This window comes from Bos taurus, chromosome X (genome assembly GCF_002263795.3).
Source record: "Bos taurus isolate L1 Dominette 01449 registration number 42190680 breed Hereford chromosome X, ARS-UCD2.0, whole genome shotgun sequence".
NCBI lineage: Eukaryota > Metazoa > Chordata > Mammalia > Artiodactyla > Bovidae > Bos > Bos taurus.
Window position 1 is genome coordinate 123629689 of NC_037357.1, and position 23966 is coordinate 123653654.

At 39.9% G+C, this 23966-nt stretch overlaps 1 protein-coding gene across 1 annotated transcript in view; it reads left to right on the top strand.

Annotated features, from left to right (window-relative positions):
* The window catches only part of MAP3K15 (mitogen-activated protein kinase kinase kinase 15), a 145113-nt gene that overhangs the window by 10548 nt on the left and 110599 nt on the right, over positions 1-23966 (top strand). The window contains exons 2-3 of the mRNA XM_010822151.4: positions 19300-19439; positions 21852-21875. Coding sequence (XP_010820453.2) covers positions 19300-19439; positions 21852-21875 — 164 coding nt within the window. The remainder of the gene's footprint in view (positions 1-19299; positions 19440-21851; positions 21876-23966) is intronic.

Below are 23966 nucleotides of genomic sequence, written 5' to 3' on the forward strand. Positions count from 1 at the left end.
TCCCACATGTCTTTGCCTTCTTGCTCCCAGCGATAAACACATCAGAACCTCAGTATGGAAGGAAATGTGTATATTGAAATAATGAAGACTGGAGACTCAAATCCTTTGGACAATAATCACATTGTAGGGTCATGTTACACTCCTGCAGTTGGTAAAAAATAAATTTTTTCCCCTAAGTTTTGAGGTTGGAAATTCCATCGTAACTCTGTTCCTTGTCCTGTGCTCCAGAATGGAGGTGAGGAGAAGGCACAAAGCCCTGCTTAGTGAAGAGCTCTTGATTGTTTCTTTCAGTTGAGGTATAGAATCTATACAGAAAAGGGTACAATCCTGTGTACTGTTCTATGAGTTTTCACTAACTGTATGGTAACTGGGGTAACCCGGTACCTGAATCAAAAAAGTGAATGCCAACAGCAGCTCAGGGTATGACCACTTCTGTTTTCCTGCCTGGCCAGGAATAATAACTGTCTCTCTAGGTTTGTTCATTCATATAAATGAAATCATATAATACTAGGTTTTTGGTGACTGTCTTCTTTCACTTAACCGCCTTTTCCAGATTCATCCATGTTGTGGCATAAGTCAGTCCTTCATCGTCTTTTTATTACTGTCCTGTGGATATACCACATTGCATTTTCCCGTTTTTCAGTTAGCGGGTGTTGGGGCTGTTTCCAGTTTGGGCTGTTGTGAATAATGCTGCAAGTTGTTGTGTGGACATATCTTTGAATTTCTCTTGGGTTTATATCTAGCAATGGGATTTCTGGGTCATATGGTTAACTCTAATGTTCTTTTAAGAAGTTTTTTATTGTGATAAATAAGCACATCATGAAGTTGACCATCTTAATCATTTCTCAGTGTACCATTTAGTAGTGTTAAGTACATTCATATTGTTGTGTAACCAATCTCCAGTGCTTTTTCACCTTACAAAACTGAAACACTGGACCCATTAAACCATGATTCTCCAATGCGCCCATTCCCCAGTTACTAGTAACCACCATTCTACTTTCTGTCTCTGAATTTGATACTCTCGATGTCTTATGTGAGTGGAATTGTACAGGGTTTTGTGTGTGGGAGCTGGCTTTTTTCATTTAACATAGTGTCCTCAAGGTTCATCCATGTTATAGCATATATCAGAATTTCCTTCATTTTTAAGGCTTAGTAATATTCTTCTGTATGGATAAACCAGATTTTGTTTATCTCTCCATCCATTGATGGGCACTTGGATTGCATCCATTAACCTTTTGAGGAACGCCTTTCCAAAAATCTTTTCCAAAGCAGTTACACCATTTTACATTCCCATCAGCGATGTATGAGCATTCCAGTTTCACTACATCCTTACTTGTTACTTTCTGTCTCTTTTTAAAATTACAGTCATCCTAGTAGGTTGAAGTGTTATATCATTTTGATTTCGCTTTCCATTTCTCTGATGACTAAGGATGTCAAATGTCTTTTCATGTGTTTATTGGCCATTTGTGTAGCTTCTTTGGGCTTCCCTGGTGGCTCAGTGGTAAAGAACCTGCCTGCCAATGCAGGAGACATGGGTTCGATCCCTGGGTCAGGAAGATTTCCTGGAGAAAGAAATGGCAGCACACTCCAGTTTTCTTGCCTGAAAGTGTTAGTCACTCAGTTGTATCCGACTCTGTGCAATCACATGGACTGTAGTCCACCAGACTTTTCTGTCCATGGAATTCTCCAGGCAAGAATACTGGAATGGGTGGCCATTTCCTTCTCCAGGGGATCTTCCCTACCCAGGGATTGAATCTAGGTCTCCCTCATTGTAGGCAGATTCTTTACTGTCTGAGCCACCAGGGAAGAAAGATTCTTGCCTGGGAAATCCCTCGTACTGAGGAGGCTGGAGGGCTACAGTCCACGGGGTCGCAAAGAGTTGGCCACGACCTGGCAACTCAACAACAATATCTTTGTGGAAATGTCTGTTCAGGTCCTTTGTCCTTTTCTTCACTTGAGTTATCTGTCATCTTGCTATTGAGCTGTAAAAATCCTTTATTTAATCTGGAGACAAATCCCTTGTCAGATATGATTTGCAGATATTTTCTCCCATTCTGCGGTTTATCTTTGAACTTTCCTGATGCTCTTCTTTAACACCATGAGTTTTTAATTTTGGAGTCCAACTTATGTATCTTTATCCCATCTATGCTGTTTCCTCTAAGTTTTTTTAGTTTCTTATTTATCCTTGAAGTTTCTTTATGTTAGCTGTCAGCAAGTTGCAACCTGCAAGCAAGCTGCCTTTATTTTGTAAGTACAGTTTTATTGGAACACATCCATCCATCTGTGGCCACTTTGGGGCTGCAATGGTGGAGACTGTGTGGTCCACGAAGTCAAAAATATTTATTATCTGACCCTTTACAGAAGTTTGAGCACTTCTGCTGTGTCAACATAAGCACATATGACTATGCATTCTTATTCTCCCTTTCTTACTCAAAAGGTACCAGACCAAACACACTGGTCTACACCTTGCTTTTTTAAATTAACAACTTAGCCTGGATACCTTTCCAAATCAGAATGTGGTAATTTTCCTTATTCTTTTTTATTCATTGGGTAGATGTATTATTTATCAGTACCTTTTTTAAGGGACACTTGAATGTAGAGTTTTTTGCTACTAAGCTGCAATGAATAACTTCACACATGGGCCATTTAATACATGTATGGGCATATTTGTGATTGGGTAGCTAAAAGGTATTTGTGAATTAAAGAATAAATGCACCTATAATTATGGTAAATAGTGTCAGATTCCCATCTGTGGGTTCTGCCATTATCTTTCTTTATAGCCTCACTAACAAAACAGGTTGCCAATGTTTTAGACTCCTCTAAGCCTGATGGTTAAGAGATAAATCAATTAGTTTTTTGTTTTTTGATTTATTTTTAATTGGCGGACAATTGCTACAATATTGTGTTGGTCTCTGCCATACATCAACATGAATCAGCCATAGGTGTACATATGTCCCCTCCCTCATGGACCTGCCTCCCACTTCCCACCCCTCTAGGTAGTCACAGAGCACCGGGTGTGAGCTCCCTGTGTTACACAGCAAATTCCCAACCATGGGGGGCAGCCTCCACGATTAAGAGGAATTACGACCTGCAGGCCTGCAGAAAGGAGACCCCAAACACAGTAAATTAAACAAAATGAAAAGACAGAGAAACATGCAGCATGACCAAACAAGTGAAGAGGAAATAAGCTGCTACTTTCGCTTCCTTGGGTCAATTAGTTTTAGTCTGTATTTCTCTTATTCTGAGCGAAGTTGAGCATATTTCCTTCTTTTCCTGAGAGCTGCGTCTTCATAACTCTCCCCACTTTTTCCTTTTGTTTTATGGGCCTTTGGGAGAGGGTCTTAATTTCTAGGAGGTCTTTATTCAGGCCTCAACCCTTTGTCTTTTGTCTCTTGTTTAGATTGTGTCATTTCTGTTGATCCATCTCTTAAGTTCACTGAACCTCTGTCACCTCCATTGTTCTTGTGAGCCAATCTAGTGATTGGCTCTAGTGATTGGCTAGTGAGTTTTTTCTTTTGCTTATTAAAATTTTCATTCCTAAAATTTCCATTCAGTTCTTTAGTTGCTGAGACTTTCTATTTTTTTCCATTCTTTTCAGGAGTGTTTGCCCTCACTTCTTGGAGAATTTCTATAATAACTTCTTTAAAGTCATTGTGAAATCATTCTGCTGTCTGGTGAAACCATCTTGTCACTGGAGTCTGTTGATGGTCTTTTCCCGTGTGAGTCGAAACTTTCCTGCATCTTTGAATGCCGAGCAACAGGTTTCTCTCTGGAGCATTTTGAATATTGTGTTAGGAGATTCTGGCCCTTGTTTATATCCTATGGAGTCTGTAGATATTTTTGCTTTAGCAGACAGTTGGCCTAGCTGGTTTAAGCTGCCAAGTTCCGTTTCAGTTGTGGTGTCAGATAGGATTTCCAGGCCTTGTTAGTCCTGTTCAGCATTGCAGTCTCTGGTTTACTGAGGCTCCCCTTTTCAGTCCTGTGGCCAGTTACTCCACTCAGCCTCGCACTTCCTACACCTGGGCCCATGTCTGGGGCCAGGAGTTCAGGAGGAGAAAAAACCAATGAAGAGTCACAACTACCACTTCCCTTGGGACCATAGCTCCTTCAGTTAGAGCACATTATTGCCCTCTCTCAGTTCCCGACACCAGAAGGCCCCCTTTGCCACTGACTGTCTCTGCTATCACCACTGCAGGATTGCAGGGGGCCTGGGGCTACAGGGGGACAAAGGAAACAGTAGAGAATTTCCCTCACTCTGAGCATTAGGAGCCTCCTTTCCTGCCTTTTTTTTTTTTTTTTTTTAAGATGGTTTCTCCTGGTGCTATTTGTGTCTGCATTTAGCACCCAGTTCTGGATTCATGCTGCCTTTAGGCCAGGCTGGGGGAAACCAGGGGAACTTGCTGTTGACGTGGTGGCACTCAGAAACCTGGTCGTCATCTCCAGTCTGCCTGCTCCACTTACTCGTCACACTCCTGAAATAGCTATTCCATCCACTCTGTCTAGTTTTTGTAGCTGCATTCGTGGAGAGACAGAGTGGAATATATTTATTCCATCTTACTTGGAGCCACAACTCAGACTTGTACCATTAAATTTTGAGATGATTTTTTTCATGCAGCAGTAGTAACCAGAATATGATAAAACATGTCTGCATCCAAGCAAGCTTTACCAATAAGTAAAAATAGCCTCAGTGCCAATTGCATTTTATCAGACCAGTTCTGTCCATACCTGATACTCTGTGTGACTAAAGGTTGCAGTATGGGGGGTGCCAGAGAAGTAGAATAAATGAAACAAAATGAAATGGTTTACATGATAAAGGTGCTTGATTGGCCTTCAGTGTATCCCTCCAAATACATTAGTTGTGAGCTAGAAGAAAAGTCCATCTGGATGTTTAGAATGACTGTTGGATTGTCAGTTGGATCTCACAAGGCCAAAGTTTCAAGACTTATTGGATAGGTTCATTAAAAAAAATGTGTTCTCTGTCCTGAGAATAAAAATCTCGCTTCCAAAATACTTGTCCTTGCTAAGTAATTTTTGTAAAGCTTCTGGCTAGTAAGGCATGCTTGATGAGAATCATAAGCTCTGCGTATTTCTTTTCAGAGAACCACCTAAGAAAAAGGAAATTGGTACATGGAAAAAAGGAAATTAGAAGGGATTAAAAGAAAGAAAATGGCCCCATATCTAGCAGTAAGTCACCATCACCACCATGAAATGAACTCAGTTGCCCTCCACAGACTGTGGTGGTGGACCACCACTTGGGAAGCTTAGAACACAGAATGGGGGGACAAATCAGCAAAAGTCCTGGCACCTAGCGATGACCTTGAAGGAGCAGTTGATTTTGTTAAAAATAAAGAGGGTATTATGGTTGAAGTTGATGTAGAAGTCAAGGGTCCTCTTGTGTTGACTGGTGGTCATTTTAAGGAGGTGATTAGAGAACAAATTAAGGAAATTCCTGCAATTTTGCCACTCTTAACAGAAAAGCTCAGCAGTACCCTCTTGGCAGTTTCCAGGGTGCGGTAGCAGCTCATCTCTAAAACTGCCCACATCTTGAAGATAATGTGTGACACAGACCTTTTAGACGATGAGGCCACTAGCTGCTGGTCAGAAAAGGTTTTAAGAAATAGGTTGCCAAAAAATCTGCCAAAGAAAGTCATGTCAAAGTAGATTCCCTTATAAAAGAGTTGAAGGAAGCTGCTAAAAATGAGAGTATGAGGTAGTGTTTTCAAAGGGAACCCAAAGTCAAAACTGTGAAGTGTGAGATCATAGGATATTGTTACCATCTGAAGTGATGAATGCACCCTAGCTTACAGTATAAAGCTGCACATTTTTTTTTTTGCCTTGTTAGTTGGAAGAGCAACATATGCGTTGCTTAATTCATGCTGCTGCTGCTGCTAAGTCGCTTCAGTCGTGTCTGACTCTGTGCAACCCCATAGACGGCAGCCCATCAGGCTCCCCCGTCTCTGGGATTCTCCAGGCAAGAACACTGGAGTGGGTTGCCATTTCCTTCTCCAATGCATGAAAGTGAAAAGCGAAAGTGAAGTCGCTCAGTCATGTCCAACTTTTCTCGACCCCATGGACTGCAGCCTACCAGGCTCCTCCGTCCATCGGATTTTCCAGGCAAGAGTACTGGAGTGGGGTACCATTGCCTTCTCCGTAATTCATGCTACACTTGATATTATAAATATTTCACTGCAAGTGGTCTGAACTTCAGCCCAATGACTCCATTCACCTCTGTGAGTAAGCATAGTTTGCTTATATATGGCATCTTTCTTTGGAAAAAACTGGTAAATGGACATATCTCAATCATACCTATAAAATATAAAAATGACTTATTTTTTTTGGTCATTCTTACCAAAAAAGATACTAGAAGGCAAAATACAGGGGACCAGATATAGGTTATGGACGTCCCCCCTCTTTCCCACCCCACACTCCCAGTTGAAACTTAATACTCCATCCCACGTGGCACTTGGTTAGGATTTGTTGACTTCCTGACCCTGAACTGGTAGGCTGTCTCCTCCTTAAGAGATGGGAAAATTGGATTTTAATGACACTTCACAACATTCTTTCCATTGACCTGCCCTCAGATATGTTGGTATTGAGCAGCAGTGGATAGAATTAGGTCTAAATTCCGGTTGGGATTAGTGGAGGTGCCTCCTGTCCAGTGAATATGGGCTCTGTTGTTTCTTAGGTAGTTTTTAGATGACCAGTGTTGCCATACATCCGATCAGATTTTTTTTAATGTCTTTGGCAGAAATATTATTCTGAAATCTCGTTGTTTTCATTTTGGCACAGCCAACCTTAACTTGAATATTCATCATATCCTATTTTCTGCTGGGAGACAAGCTTATAGATTACCTAGAATGTATTTAAAGCCTGGCATGAGCCAGTACAATCTTACTATATGGTAAATCATTTGCCATCTTATCATTGTAATGACTAATACTTTGCTTTGAAAATCAGATACTTTTAAACCACAGTAGAAAATTTATAGTTTTACTTATTCCTTTTAAGGCATTTCACTGAAATAATATTCAAAAGTTTTTAGCAAACTAAAATCCTCTACATCATTCATTTTCTTATTTCATGTAAACATGTAATGAGATCATTAAAATTGATTCTTAAATTGTTGCAAGGGCACTTTGCTTTTAAATTCAGACACTTTCCTGCTAAGAGTAGGTTTTAATGGGAGCCTTGGCTGTTTGAAGTCCCTGATGGGGTATCACTTCTTAAAGTTTATTAAGCCAAGATGTATAGAGGTTGTGTGTGTGTGTGTGTGTGTGTGTGTTCCATGATCAAAGAGGAAGATTTATTCTGTCTAGGCTTTTCCTCTGAGATTGGTCTGCATCAGGGGAACTAAAGGTAATTGGAGCATAGGGTGCATTTGTCAATGAAAATCTGAATTTGACCTTTTTCTGTGATCTGTTTGCTTTTTGTTGTTATTCAGTTACTAAGTCATGTCTGACGCTTTGCAACCCCATGGACTGTGGTACATTAGGCTTCCCTGTCCTTCACTATCTCCTGGAGTTTGCTCAGATTCATGTCCGTTGAGTCGGTGCTGCTATCTAAACTGTTTGCCTAAGATTGATAAGCTGTTTTGCCCCTCCTCCCCAGTGACTCAGTTTCAGAAAGTGAGTCTAGGAAGTTGAAAGCCTCATCTGGGCCCTGGAGAGCACAAGATTTGGCTTGTTTCGAGCCCCGAGTGCTGTGCCCTTGCTGTGTGACCTTGGGTGATTCTGTTACTCTCTCTGCCTCATTTTCCCACCTACAAAGTAGAGTCAGTTACCAAGCCTGCCTCATGGGCTAGTTCTGAAATTCAACACAGATGTCTGTGACAGTGTTTTGTAAATAGCAAAGCAAGTGACCACTGTGATGATTAAAGTTTTTAGGTAATTTATAGTCTCTTGGAAATGGCAACCCACTCCAGTATTCTTGCCTGGAAAATCCCATGGATGGAAGAGCCTGGCAGGCTGCACAGCCCATGGGATTGCAAAGAGTTGGACATGACTGAGCGACTAACATATTTTAGGGGAAAAAACTCAATTCTGCATACATAATAAAGAATTCCAATCTGATGTTTTATCCTATTTGTCATTTATAAATCTGCTAACTTAGTGTCTTAAAAGTTCTAAAAATAAACTGGTCAAATATTGTGGTAGAACTTTTCCAAGTAAACTAACTCAATTGGGCCAACTGAAAAATGTCAGGCAAATGTCACCTTTGGGTTTGAGGTGTTTTTCCAATTGAACATGAGTTACTTGGAATTTTTTTGTCAGTGGCAGTATCAATCTGTCCTTTTTTTAAAAAAATTTTTTTATTCAAGTATAGTTGATGTACAATGTTGTGTTAGGTTCAGTTGTACAGCAAAGTGATTCAATTATCCATTCTTTTTCTGATTCTTTTCTCATATGTCCTCAGAGAATATTGAGTAGAGTTCCCTGTGCTGTACAGTCGTCTTTGCTGGATATCTGTCATATATAGTGGTGTGTGTATGTTAATCCCAAGCTTCTGATTTATCTCATCTCTCTCACCAGAGTTTCCCCTTTGGTAACTATGATTATTTTCAATATCTGTAAGTCTCTCTCTGTTTTGTAAATAAATTCACTTGTATCATTTTTTTAAAATTAGATTCCACAAGTGAGTAATAACATATGATATTTGTCTTTGTCTGACTTAGTTCACTTAGTATGATCATCTCTAGATCCATCCATGTTGCTTCAAATGACATTACTTTGTTCTTTTTTATGGCCAGGTAATATTCTGTTATACATATGTACCGCATCATCTTTATCCATTAGTCTGTCAATGGACATTTAGATTGCTTTCATGGCTTGACTATTGTAAATAATGCTGCAGTAAACATTGGTGTGCATGTATCTTTTTGAATTATGGTTTTCTCTGGATATATGCCCAGGAGTGGGATTGCTGGGTCATATATAGTAGTTCTATTTTTAGTATTTTAAGAAACTTCCATACTGTTCTCCATAGTAGCTGTACCAGTTTACATCCCCACCAACAGTGGGGGTGTAAGAGGGTTCCCTTTTCTCTACACACTCTCCAGCATTTAGTGTTTGTAGATTTTTTTCCGATGATGGCCTTTCTGACCAGTGAGAAATATCTCATTGTAGTTTCGATTTGCATTTCTCTGATTAGTTATGTTGAGCATCTTTTCATGTGCTTTTTGGCCATCTGTATGTCTTCTTTGGAGAAATGTCTATTTAGATCTTCTGTCCATTTTTTTTGGGGGGGGTTTATGTTTTTGACATAGAACTACACGAGCTAGTCACTTTGTTTGCAAATATTTTCTCTCATTCTGTGGGTTGTCTTTTTGTTGTGTTTATTATTTCCTTTGACTTCCCTGGTGGCTCAGATGGTAAAGCGTCAGCCTACAATGTGGGAGATCCGGGTTCAATCCCTGGGTTGGGAAGGTCTCCTGGAGAAGGAAATGGCAACCCACTCCAGTATTCTTGCCTGGAAAATCCCATGGACAGAGGAGCCTGGTGGTCCAAGGGGTCACAAAGAATCGGACATGACTGAGCAGCTTCACTTTCACTTTCACTTTTGCTGTGCAGGAGCTTTAAAGTTTAATTAAGCCCCATTTGTTTATTTTTGTTTTTATTTTCATTATTCTGGGAGGTGGATCAAAAAAAAATTGCTGCAATTTATGTCAAAGTGTGTTCTGCCTGTGTTTTTCTCTAAGAGTTTTATAATATCTGGCCTTACATTTAGGTCTTTGATCCATTTTTAGTTTATTTTTGTGTATGGTGTTAGAGAATGTTCTAATTTCATTCTTTCACATGTAGCTGTCCAATTTCCCCAGCACCATTTATTGAAGAGCCTGTCTTTTCTGCATTGTATTTCTTGCCTCTTTTGTCATAGGTTAATTGACCATAGGTGCTTGGGTTTATTTCTGGGTTTTCTATCCTATTCCATTGATCTATATTTCTGTTTTTGTGCCAGTACCATACTGTTTTGATGATTGTAGCTTTGTAGTATAGTCTGAAGTCAGGGAGTCTGATTCCTCCACTCTGTTTTTGTTTCTGAGGATTGCTTTGGCTATTTGGGGTCTTTAGTGTTTCCATACAAATTAGAAAACTTTTTGGTTCTAGCTTTGTGAAAAATGCCATTGGTAATTTGAGAGGGATTGCACTGAATCTGTACATTGCCTCAGACAGTATAGTTATTTTGACGATATTGATTCTTCCAATCAACATAATATATCTTTACATCTGTTTGTGTCATCTTTGGTTTCTTTCATCAGCATCTTTAGAGTTTTTAGAGTACAGGTCTTTTGTCTCCTTTGGTAGGTTTATTCCTAGATATTTTACTCTTTTTGATGTGATGGTAAGTGGGATTGTTGTCTTAATTTCTCTTTCTGATCTTTTGTGGTTAGTGTCTGGAAATACAAGAGATTTCTGTGTATTGATTTTGTATCCTGCAAACTTATTGAATTCATTGATGAGCTCTAGTTGTTTTCTGGTACCATCTTGAGGATTTTCTGTGTGTAGTATCATGGCATCTGCAAACAGTGACAGTTTTGCTTCCCCCAACCAATTTGGATTCCTTTTATTTCTTCTCTGATTTCCGTGACTAGGACTTCCAAAACTGTGTTGAAGAAAAGTGGCAACAGTGAACATCTTTGTCTTGTTCCTGATCTTAGAGGGAATGTTTTCAGTTTTTCACTATTGAGAATGATGTTAGCAGTGGGTTTGTCATATGTGACCTTTATTATGTTGAGGTAAGTTCCTTCTATGCCCACTTTCTGGAGAGTTTTTGTCATAAATGGGTAATAAATTTTGTCAGAATCTTTTTATGTATCTAAAGAGATCATATGGTTTTTATTCTTCAGTTTGTTAATATGTGGTGTATCACACTGATTGATTTATGCGTATTGAAGAATCTTTGCAGATAAATCCTTTATCTCAGATAATCCCCTGAGATAAAGCCCCCTTGGTCACATTGTATGATCCTTTCAATGTATTTTTGGATTTGATTTGCTAGTATTTTGTTGAGGATTTTTGTGTCTGTGTTTGTCAGTGATATAGGCCTGTAACTTTCTTTTCTTGTGTTATCTTTGTCTGGATTTTGGTATCAGGGTGATGGTGGCCTCGTAGAATAAGTTTGGGAGTTTTCCCATCTGCAATTTTTTGGAAGAGTTTGAGAAGGATAGTGTTAACTTTTCTCTAAATGTTTGATAGAATTTGCGTGTGAAGCCATGTGATCCTGGACTTTTGTTTGTTGGCAAGTTTTTTCATCACTATTTCAATTTCAGTGCTTGTGATTGGTCTGTTAATATTTTCCATTTCTTTCTTGTTCAGTCTTAGAATATTGTATCTTTCTAAGAATCTGTGCATTTCTTCTAGATTTGTCATTTTGTTGACATGTAATTGTTTGTAGTAGTCTCTTATGATCCTTTGTATTTCTGTGGTGTCACTTGTAACTTCTCCTTTTTCATTTCTTTTTTAATTAATTAATTTTATTTTTAATATTTATTTATTTGGCTGCATCAAGTCTTAGTTGCAGTGCATGGGCTCTCTAGTTGTGGTATACAGGCTCCAGAGCATGTGGGCTCAGTCATTCTGGTGTGTGGGCTTAGTCACTCTGCAGCCTGTGAGATCTTAGTTCCCTGACCAAGGATTGACCCTGCGTCCCCTGCATTGCAAGGTGGATTCTTAATCGCTGGAACACCAAGGAAGTCCCTTCATTTCTAATTTTACTGATTTGAGCCCTCCCCCTTTTTTTCTTGATGAGTCTGGCTAAAGTTTTATCAATTTCATCTTCTCAAAGAGCCGGCTCTTGATGTCATTCATCTTTTCTATTGTTTTCTGTATCTGTTTTTCATTTATCTCTGTTCTGATCTTTATTATTTCTGTCCTTCTACTTTATTGGGGTTTGTTTGTTCTTTAGGTGCTTTAGGTGTTGCTTTAGGTGTAAGGTTAGGTTGTTTATTTGAGATTTTTCTGGTTTCCTAATATAAGATGATATTGCTATAAAAGAGACACAGATGTTAAGAACAGACTTTTGGACTCTGTGGGAGAAGGCCAGGGTGGGATGATTTGAGAGAATAGCTTTGAAACATGTATATTACCATATGTAAAGTAGGTGACCAGTGCGAGTTTGATGCATGAAGCAGGGCACTCAAAGCTGGTGCGCTGAACCCAGAGGGATGGGGTTGGGAGGGAGGTGGGAGGGGGGTTCAGGATGGGGGGACACATGTGCACCCATGGCTGATTCATGTTGATGTATGGCAAAAACCACCACAATGTGTAAAGTAATTATCCTGCAATTAAAATAATTTTTTTAAAAAACTTCCTTCTTAGATCTGCTTTTGTTGCATTCCAAAGGCTTTGGACCATCGTGTTTTTGTTGTCATTTGTCTCTATCTACTTTTTGAATTCCTCTTTGATTTCTTCAGTGATCCATTGGTTGTTTAGTAGCATATTGTTTAGCCTCCACGTGTTGTGGTTTATTTTTTTATTTTTATTTTTTTTTACAGTTTTTTTCCTGTAATTGATTTCTAATTTCACAGCATTGTGGTCAGAAAAGATGCTTGATATGATTTCAGTTTTCTTAAATTCATGGAAGCTTGATTTGTGGCCCAATATGTGATCTATCCTGCAAAATGTTCTGTGTGCACTTGAGAAGAAAGTGTATTCTGTTGCTTTCAGATGAAATGCTGTGCAAATATCAAGTCCATTTAGCCTAATATGTCACCTAAGGCCCGTGTTTCCTTATTGATATTCCGTCTGGATGATCTCTCCATTGATGAAAGTGGGGTGTTAAAGTCCACCACTGTTATTTTGTTACTGTTGATTTCTCCTTTTATGGCTGTTAGCATTTGTCTTATTTATTGAAGTGTTCGTATATCGGGTGCATATATATTTACAATTGTTATATCTTCTTTTTTTGATTGATCCCTTGATCATTATGCAGTGTTTTTGTCTCTTATAACATTCTTAATTTTTTTAAATTTTAACTTGATCCATTCTAATAGGCTTATTGCCTCTTTTTAAAATTTTTTATTTATTTTATTTTTGGCAGCACTGGGTCCTCATTGCAGTGCGCCTGGCTCTTTTTTGCTGTGTGTGGGCTTTCTCCAGTTGCAGCGAGGGGCAGCTGCTCTCAGTTGTGGCACATGGGCTGAGTTGCCCCATGACATGTGGAATCTTAGTTCTCAGACCAGGAATCAAACCCAAGTCCCCTGCGTTGGCAGGAGGATGCTTAGCCAGTGGACCACCAGGCAAGTCCAGCATTCCTTATTTTAAAGTCTATTTTGTCTGATATGAGTATTGCTACTTGAGCTTTCTTTTGATTTCAATTTGCATGGAATACCTTTTTTGAACCCCTCATTTTCAGTCTGTGTATGTCCCTAGATCTGAAGTGGGTCTCTTATAGACAGCATATATACAGGTCTTATTTGGTTTTTTTCTTTTTATCCATTTAGCCAGTCTTTGACTTTTGGTTGGAGCATTTAGTCCATTTACATTTAAGGTAATTATCACTATGAATGTTCTTATTGCCATTTTGTTAATTGTTTTGGATTTGTTTTTGAAGGTCTTTTTTTCTTCCTTCCCTCTTCTACTCTCTTGTGATGTGGTATCTGTCTTGAATGTTGTTTGGGTTGCTTTACCTTCTGTGTGTATCTATTGTAGATTTTTGGTTTGTGCTTCCCATGAGGTTTTGATAGACCAGTCTATATATATACAAGATTGTTTTAAGTTGCTGGTCTTTTAATTTCCAGTGCATTCCGAGATCCTGCATTTGTACTCTGTCTTCTCATGGTTGCTGGTTTTGATGTCATATTAGTGTGTGAATGATTTTCTACCTTTACTTTATGTTTGCATTTACTGGTGAGCTTTCCCGTTCATAATTTTCTTGATTCTCACCATGGCCTTTTCCTTTCCACCTAGAGAAGTTCTTTTAGGTTTTATTGTAAAGCTAGTTTGGTGGTGCTGAATTCTCTTAGCTTTTGCTTGTCTGTAAAATTTTTGGTATCTCCATTGAATCTGAATGAGAGCCTTGCTGGGTATTCTTGGTTATAGATTTTTCCCTTTCATTACTTTAAATAGATCTTGTCGCTCCCTTCTGGCCTACAGATTTTCTGCTGAAAAATCAGCTGATAACCTCTTGGGAATTCCCTTGCATGTTATTTGTTGCTTTTAATATTTTTTCTTTGTCTTTAATTTTTGTCAGTTCGACTACTATGTGTCTTGCTGAGTTCCTCCTTGGGTTTGTCTTGTATGGGACTCCCAACACTTGTTGGACTTGAGTGTTTCCTTTTTCATGTTCCTTTTCATTTTTGGCTATAATCTCCTTAAATATTTTCTCAGGCCCTTTCTCTATCTTTTCCCTTTCTGGGATTCCTATGATGTAAATGGTAGTGCAGTTAATATTGTTCCAAAGGTCTCTGAGACTGTCCTCATTTTTTCCCATTATTTTTTCTTTGTTCTGTTCTGTGGCAGTGATTTCTACCATTCTGTCTTTTAGCTCACTTATTCATTCTTCTGCCTCAGTTATTTTGCTGTTGATTCCTTCTAGTGTGTTTTTCATTCCAGTTATTGCATTGTTCATCTCTGTTCTTGAAATCTTCTAGCTCTTTATTAAACATCTCTTGTTAACTTCTCAGTCTGTGCCTCCATTCTTTTCTGAGATCTTGGATCATCTTTAGTATCATTAATCTAAATTCTTTTTCGGATAGGTTGCCTATCTCCACTTTATTTAGTTGCTCTTGTGGGTTTTTATCTTGTTCTTTCACCTGGAACACATTTCTCTGCCACCACGTTTTGTCTGACTTTCTGGGGTCTCCTTTCTGCAGGCTGGAGGATTGTAGCTCCTCTTCCTTCTGGTGTCTGCCCTCTGGTGGGTGAGGTGGATCCTGAGACTTGTGCATCCTTCCTGGTAGGAGGGCCTGGTGCCTTCCCACTGGTGGGCGGAGCTGGGTCTTGTTCCTCTGGTGGGCAGGGCCATGTCAAGTTGTGTGTTTAGGGGTGGCTCTGAGCTCAGAATGGCTTTAGGCTCCCTGTCTGCTACTGGGGGGAGAGGAGTAGGAGGGCTGTGTTCCTATCCTGCTGGTTGGATACCTGCAGGCATTCCTGAGGCATTCCAGCACTGGGGCTTGTAGGCTATTGGGTAGGCCAGGTCTTGTTGCCAAAATGCTGACCTCCAGGAGAGCTCACACTGGTCAGTGTTCTCTGGGGCCTCTGCCATCAGTGTCCTTGCCCCTGCCCTCACCCCCCACCAGTCTCCTCAGAAGACCCTCCAAGGCTTTGCCCTGGGTCCCAATATGTAGGAAACCTTGTGTGTCCTCCAAAAGTGGAGTCTGTTTCCCCCGTCCTGTGGAGTGCCTGCACTCAAACCCTGCTGGCCTTCAGAGTCATATGCTCTGGGGGTTCCTCCTTCCAGTGCCAGAACCTCAGGTTAGGGAGCTGATGTGGGACTTGGGACTCTCAAACGAACAGGAGAAATTCTGCAATATGATTTCTTTCAAGTTTGTGGGTCGCTCATCTGGTGGGAATGGGATTTGATTGTAGTGAAAGTAGCCTTCCTACCATCTCATTGTAGCTGCTTCTTTGTCTTTGAATTTAAAAAAAAAATGTTTTTTGGTAGGCTCCAGTCTTTTTCACTGATGCTTGTTCAGCAATTAGTTGTGATTTTGGTATTTTCATGAGAGGAGGTGAGCTCAACTGCTGCTACTCCACCTTCTTCTCCAGAGTCGAGGGGCTGCATTTAGTTTGGGTGCTTGCTGCCTATTACCCCAATGTTTGCTGGTCATAATCCCCTTTATACAGGGTGCACAGGTATGGCAGCCCTTGCTTACTTCTGGGATCGGGAAATGCTTAGAGTGTCGTTGCAAAGGATGACACGAAACTGTCTTGTTCATTTTCCATCAAGCATGTCTTTGTTTCTACCCTTTTTTCCTTAGTAGTTCACTATGTAAAAGCTTTGCTGAACCATGCCTCTTGAAAAGGATTTCCTTTCTGCAGTAGCATGACAGAGTCTCATGCTGTCCTGCCGTCCTGGAGTGTGTCCCGTGTCCTGTGTTCCCCTCCTGAGTCATGCAGTAGCCATTGTGCTTCATTCTGCCCTGTTTTAACGAGGCACTGAGAAAAGACTCCATTTCAACCCTTGGTGGAGCCCCAGACAAGCTCCTTAGTGGAGATGGTGAGGCCAGTGTGCAGGTCTCAGCACAGAACATTGACAGGGCCTGTTCCTCTCAAAGAAGAGAGAGGAACTCATGTCACCAGATTCAAGTTTAATCTGCTTAGCAACAAGCTGCTGTACCAAGTTGCAGGATTCCTATGAAAATGGCCTGCACTATTTGGAGCTGATGTCCTTCATTCAGCTCTGCTCTGCCCCTTCCCACTCCCATTTGCTTCCTTTCCTTTAATTGCAGAACTTCCCATGGTCTTAGAATTAGCATCTGTGTTGTCACTTCTTAATAACATCACTGGGAAACACATTCTTTTTTGTTTGAATAGGTAATAGAGTCCAGGGAAAAATCATATAGGCAAAATGCCTAGTTAATTCCACTGCAGTGTGGTTTTTGACTCTGAGCAGATGTCTGTTGGGAGCAGACATCCATTTGAGATAAATTAACCAGGCTGGGTTGTAAAAGTGTTTCCTTAGCATATGCATTTGTCCTTTCTTGAGCAGGAACCTCTAAAGGGTGAATTTAGATATGATAGTCCTGTGTTTAAGCCCTTCATGATATTTTAAAAAAATAACGAGACTTTGAAGTGCTTGGGGATGAAATTATATGCTATGAGGGATTTGCTTCAAAATAATCTGAAAGGGGTGGTGTGGATGGCTGCCGCTGCTGCTGCTAAGTCGCTTCAGTCGTGTCCGACTCTGTGCAACCCCAGAGACGGCAGTCCACCAGGCTCCCCCGTCCCTGGGATTCTCCAGGCAAGAACACTGGAGTGGGTTGACATTTCCTTCTCCAATGCATGAAAGTGAAAAGTGAAAGTGAAGTCGCTCAGTCGTGTCCGACTCTTAGTGACCTCATGGACTGCAGCCTACCAGGCTCCTCCGTCCATGGGATTTTCCAGGCAAGAGTACTGGATGTTGCCATTGCCTTCTCCAGTGTGGATGGCAGTTGAGATGAAATAAGGGTGGCTGTATTGATAATTGTTAAGGGTGGTGAGGGGTACAGGGGTTTCATTACGCTATTCTGAACTTTTACACACACACACATATTTGTAATTTTCCATAATAAACAAAAACACCCTACTGTAGGCTTCCCATTGTCTCAAGCTAGTGTCCAGCCCTCTTTAACATGCCCTTCAGACCCTGCCTGACACCTACTAACCTTTCCAAGTTCCTCTTCTCAAGGTGTTCTGGGCCCATGAAATGATTTGTAGTGGCCCCAACATCTGTATCCCACCTGACCTCTGACCTTTGCACTTGCTAGCTTCTCTTCCTATGACACTTTTTCCTTCCCTTTCCATCCCCACATCCTCATCCCAATTTGCCTGCCTCTTCTGTACCTTCAGGTCCCAGACAGCATGCATCCTTTCAGCCTTCCCTGACCACCCTCCACCTGAGTGTGGGTTCAGTCCCCCAGGGGTGTCACTGTTCCCCTCACTTTAGCCTTCCTTGTCCTTGCCCTTGCCAAGTCACTTCAGTCGTGTCCAACTCTGTGTGACCCCATAGACAGCAGCCCACCAGGCTCCGCCATCCCTGGGATTCTCCAGGCAAGAACACTGGAGTGGGTTGCCATTTCCTTCTCCAATGCATGAAAGTGAAAAGTGAAAGTGAAGTCACTCAGTTGTGTCCGACCCTCAGCGACTCCATGGACTGCAGCCTTCCAGGCTTCTCCGTCCATAGGATTTTCCAGGCAAGAGTACTGGAGTGGGCTGCCATAGCCTTCCTTACCCTGATTCTAATCACTGCTTCCTTCCTGTCACCCCTGTTGTATTAAACATGGTTTTGAGGAGAGGAATTATGCCTTGTTCACACTTCTGTCCCTAGCACCAAACACAATGCCTGGCATTTATATAGCAGGCAACCCATAATTTAGAGAATAAAAGGCCCACCCGAGGCTTACCGATGCTCGATCTCAGATCTCCCAAAGCCAGGGGTACCTGGCGCTGAGGCGGCTTCTCTCTGCCTTTTCTTTTCTTCATGCCCCTGCTCACCTCACCTCTGTTCTGTTTCATTGGGATTTGCATTGACTTCCTGTGAGTCACAGCGGCACAAGCCTAAGTTTGGACATTATTTCTCCAGGTTTCTGCTGCACAGAGTGGGGAAGTCGAGTCGAACTTGGAGCTCTTGATACTGTCTAGAAAATGACTAGGTTTGAAATGGTGACCAATGCTGCTAGGCAAATTTTACTCTTTTTAAAAAATTTTTAAATTTGTTTTTTAATTGAAGGATAATTGCTTTACAAAATTGTGTTGATTTCTGCCAAAGAGTTTACTCTTTACTGATGTGCTGTGTTGCTCCTCTGTTTTGATTGAAGTCTTTCTAGTTCACAACTCGAGGGGCATGTGATCTGTGTCATCTAGTTGATAGTAACATGGGAACTAGAAGCATGGTGCAGGAATGGTCATTACAACAGTTGGAAATAGGAAAAGAATCATTGAATAAAATGTCTGTAGACAGGGTGGATAGTGAGATTGCCATCTAGTTATCATAGATGCTAAAGTGAAAATGTGTAAACTTAGAGCTAGACATATAGCTTGGTTGTTTTACACCAAAATCCAGCAAGTCAAAGAATACATATGGTGTAATAATACTATATAAAGTTCAAAAACATGCAAAAATTAAGCAATATACTGTTTAGGAATTCATAACTATAATTATATATAATATGCATATACAGGTATATGCAGAGAACTGAAAAGTACAGCAGTCAGGATAGAGACATTCTCCAGGCAGGAGGGAGAGATGTGATTAGGGGAGGCACATGGAGCTCTGACAGTACAGATAACGCTTTGTGTCTTGGGCTGCATACCAGTTGCGTGGTTTTTCATTTCATTACACTTAATACTTTGTATATAAGCTAAATATATTCTTTGAATGTGATACATTTCCTAATAGAAATAACATTTAAAATAAATTCACCAGCAGTTTTTAAGTGATACTATATTTTCAGCACTTTGAATAAGGAAGAGAGTTTCAGTTTTGGGTGTTTATTCCTGTTGCTTTTCCTCCACAGTTCATGGTGATAATTTTAATCAAATCATTCCTTATTTTGGACTAATGGTAGAATACAGATTGCAACAGCTCACCATTGGTGATCATCAGGAAATAGAAAATAGATCACCTCTCTCTCTGCCGACCTTGTCTCCTTGTTCATTGCAGATGTTGCTGTGGTGGACATGAGCGATGTCTCCAGACAGCCTTCACTCTTCTACCATCTTGGAGTCCGTGAAAGCTTCGACATGGCCAATAACGTGATCCTGTACCATGACACCGATGCTGACACTGCTCTTTCTTTGAAGGTAAAGAGTATTGTTCACCTGATTATAAATACTTCATTTGGGAAAGCAGTACTGTGAATACTGTGTGCTCAGTTGAAATGAACATGTAGCAGATGAGGTTGGAGAAAAACAATAAAGATTTGCTTGTGCAATTCCTTCCTCCCCACCCCAAATTCTAGCTCATGCAGATAACTTCCTGGCTATTGTGTGAGCATATGTGCTATTGATGTGTGTTTGCAGGCAATTTGAGTGTGTCTAAGCTCATTAGGAAAGTGAAGGCAAAAACTCCTGATGGTTTCCATTGAAGCAAACACAGCCTTTGGAATCCTATATTGGGCAATTTGATCCAAACCTATACATTTTTAAAAATTTCAACTTGGACGGCAATAGGAAAATGTTTAACATTTACCAAAATGGGTAGGAACTTTTAGGATCACAGATGTAATCAATGTAAAATCTGTTATTTTCTCCCCAGTTTAAAGCCAAGCAAAACTGAAAACTTGTGTGTTCATGGGTAACTCAGTAATTATTGAGAGGTTTTTTAATGTATTTTTGCAAATTTGATACAAACTTTTTAGAATAGTGGTACTTTTTTTCTTAAAAAAAAAAAAAAGTTCCTGTTTGTAAAATCTGAAGGTTGAATGTGAGTTATTACAAAATTTAGCTAATACTAATATTGTTTAGGTGGTTAAATAGCATTACCAACTCAATGGGCATGAATTTGAGCAAACTTCAGGAGATAGTGGAGGACAAAGGAGCCTGGTGGGCAACAGTCCATGGGATCACGAAAAGTCGGCCACGACTTAGCAACTGAACAATAATATTATTTAACATCTTAACATCAGTCAGGAAATCCTGGTCTATGTTAAGTCATTTCAGGAATAAAAGATTAGTTTGTTTACAGCAGTGTTACTCAACCTTGACTGCACTTCAGAATCATTTGGGGAGTTTATAAATGTCCCAGTACCTAGGCCACACCAAGACCAATTATGTCAGTCTCTAGGGGATATTTTTTAACCCCCAAAATGTGCAGCCAGGAGTGAGAACCAGTGGTTCAGCCTTAACCTTCACAGACCTAAATGTCCAGCTCCCATAGCATTAAAAATCACTAGTATATAAATGACACAGTTTTGTGATGGCAAATTGGACATTTTTGTTTGTGTTTCTTAAGGTCAAATATTAACCAGATGTGTGTGGGTTCTGTAATAATTTGGAATTATTCCTAGTAGAAATATTACCTGTCTCAGATGTGTGACCTGTATGTGTTATATAACACATACGCCTGACACAGGATGTCCTCTGGCATCCTAGTACAGTACTGTATTTTAAGAGTCATTCGTGTGACAGTCGAAGAGGAAACTTCTGTTGTTATACTTTACATTGTAAAATAATTTCCAAAAAGGCTATAAACCAATCTAAATTACTTTAGGTATTTAGATTTCTTTTCTTTACTGATTTTAACTAAAGTAGTTACGCTTAGCCATATTTAGAATTAGAAAATGTGAAAGGGTGGCTAATATGAAGCTGTATTTTGATGAAAAACATGACATGAAATCTGAGTGTATCATATTTTCCCCAGTTCAATCCTTTTTTTCCTCTTTTGTGCCTTAGTGAACTCCTCTGGAAAGTCCCATGACCTAGATAAGTTTTAATTTTTAATGATACAGAAAAATACTTCCTAAAATGGAAATGAGTACTCATTGTATCTGACGGCAGAAGAAGTGATCTGCACTTGTTAGAAAATAGAAATCTCAGAACACATAAAACACATTTTACAGGACAGCTATTTAATTATGTTTTCTTTTGTCAGCAAATGGCTTGCAGCATATAAATGATACACAGTTGAGGGCTGCATAACCGTTATGCTAAGTTAACTGACTGAAACGATTGTCATTGAATTTGAGTGTGAAAATTCCTATAGTGAAAATATGTAAATAAAATACCTATAGCGCGGTGTCAGGAATCTATCAGCAACACCTCTTCTGTCGGAAGGCTGGCTGGGGGCGGGAGGGTGACCTGTGGCCTTCACATTAATGGCACGAATGGTTCCAGACCCGAGGACACAGTGGGCCACCCGTGCACTTTGTTGCTGTCCCCGAGAAAGCAAGGTGCAGGGCATTCAGAGCCCTGAACTTGAATCTCAAAATAGCTGGACAGAAGTATGGCCACTGCTACTGGAAATTCCTTATAACCATATATGTCCCCAGGAGTTTCAAAGCTAACAAATCATGGTAAGTTTTCCTTAGAACGTGAATTTTATATTTCTTGGAGCTCCATTCTATTTGAAGCTTTTTACAGTGGGTAGAGGGGGGAGGTCTGAAATGAATAACTCTTGCTCTAAAGTGGGTTTCATATGATGGCATGGGGACAAAGTGCTTATGGAAATTAACTGTTCTGGAAAAAAGCTACATTGATCCTATCTTTTCTTTACAGGATATGGTAACTCAAAAAAACACAGTAAGTATTGTATCTTCAGATTTTTAACTTTGTGAATGTGAACATGTAAAATACTTGCCTGGGTTTATCTCTGGGCTTTCTACCCTGTTTCATTGATCTACAGTTCTTTTTGTGTGTGTGCCTGTGTCATACTGTCTTGATGACTGTAGCTTTGTATTATATAATCTGAGGTCAGGGAGCCTGATTCCTTCAGCTAGATTTTTCTTTCTCAAGATTGTTTTGGCTACTTGGGGTCTTTTTTGCTTCCATACAAACTGTAAAATTTATTGTTCTAGTTCTGTGAAAAAATACCATTTGTATTTATTTATTTTTTTACTATTTTTTTTTTTACTTTACAATATTGTATTGGTTTTGCCATACATCAACATGAATTAAAAAAATACCATGTGTAGTTTAATAGGGATTGCATTGAATCTGTAGATTGCTTTGGATAGTATAGTCATTTTTACAATATTGGTTCTTCCAATTCAAAAACATGGTGTCTTTCGCCATCTGTTTGTGTCATCTTTGATTTCTTTCATCAGTGTCTTATAGTTTTCAGAGTACAGATCTTTTCCCTTCTTAGGTAGATTTTTTTCCTAGGTATTTTCTTCTTTATATTGTGATACTAAGTGGGATAGTTTCCTTAATCTGTCTTTCTGATTTTTTGTTGTTTGTGTATAGGAATGCAAGAGATTCCTGTATATTAATTTTGTATTCTGCAACAATACCAGATTCATTGTTGAGCTCTAGTAGTTTTCTGGTAGCATCTTTAGGGTTTTCTATATATAGTATTATGTCATCTGCAAACAGTAACAGTTTTACTTCTTTTCCAATTGATTTCCTTTTATTTCTCTTTCTTTGTGAATTACTGTGGCTAGGATTGTACCTATTGGTGGTATTTCTCGCAGGGACAGCTGGAACCCCTTCCCCCTCAAGCTGCCAACTGGCTCATCCCCACTCAGCCTCCCAGCTCTGTCTCTGAATAACTTTGGTCAGTCATTCCATCCCAGAACCCAATCCTCAGTGCCCTCATAGGTAAAATGAAAAGGTTGAATCATAGGTAAAATGAAAAGGTTGAACTCAGTCATTTCATTCATAGATAACTTCCAGCACTCATTGTCTGCGTCCCATATTTGTTGTACAAGTGAATAGACAGGACTTGGATTTAATACACGGAACATCTAGGAAACAGTAGTTCCTTGAAGCAAGAATTACATTAAGGCCAGGTAGAAGGAACACAACTCTTTTGCATCTTGACCGTTGGTTGTGTCAGAGCCTAGAAACCTTTTTGTTCTTCAGGAGACTTAGCCATACTCTGTTACCATTCCACTATATAGTCTCCCTTTTGGTACATTCTCCCTTGTCTATAAACACCTAGGAATTCCCTCACATTCTTGGTAATTTTAATTAGACCATAGCATCATTCTCCCTAGGTTTTTGTTTGCTTTGCTGGTTTTTAGGAACAAACTGATTCTAAAGGATTTGGCAATGACTGTCTCTGCTATGTTTGACATTACTTTAGAATTTGGTGCCCAGTCCTGGTTGTCATGCTTCATGGGGTGTGAAATTTTAGAGCATTCAGGAGAACAAAATAAAGGACCTGAGGTGACTGGAAGGGTTGAAAATAGCACCTAAAAGGAAAAATTGAAGGGAAACGAATCTCAAGAGGTATGGTTCATGGTCTTTTTCAAAGGTTACCCCTTTTCATGAAGCTGGGAGGTGGTTATTTCTACTCCAGATGGCATGGAACTAGGGCAAATGGAAAAAAGGTTGGGATCAGCAGAATGGACATCTCACAGTAATGGTGATTAAACACTGAAATAGAATGTCAAAGTAAATCATTGACTTTTATGAAGAGTGTGCTCACTGGTCCCTCCATATGGATGGGGGTAATGCTGCCTGAAAGCAGAGATATGGTTTGTATGACACCAGAGGTTTGGAGAGAGAATCTGATGACGCTGTGGGACTGTGATAACGGGACAGCTTTAACAGAGAGAGATACAACATAGTCATGCTTGGTGAATTATAAAGTCCTGTGAGTCAGATACAGATCAAATGCCCCACAGTGAACATGGAGCTGGGTGCTTGAAGTGATTTATGAATGTATGA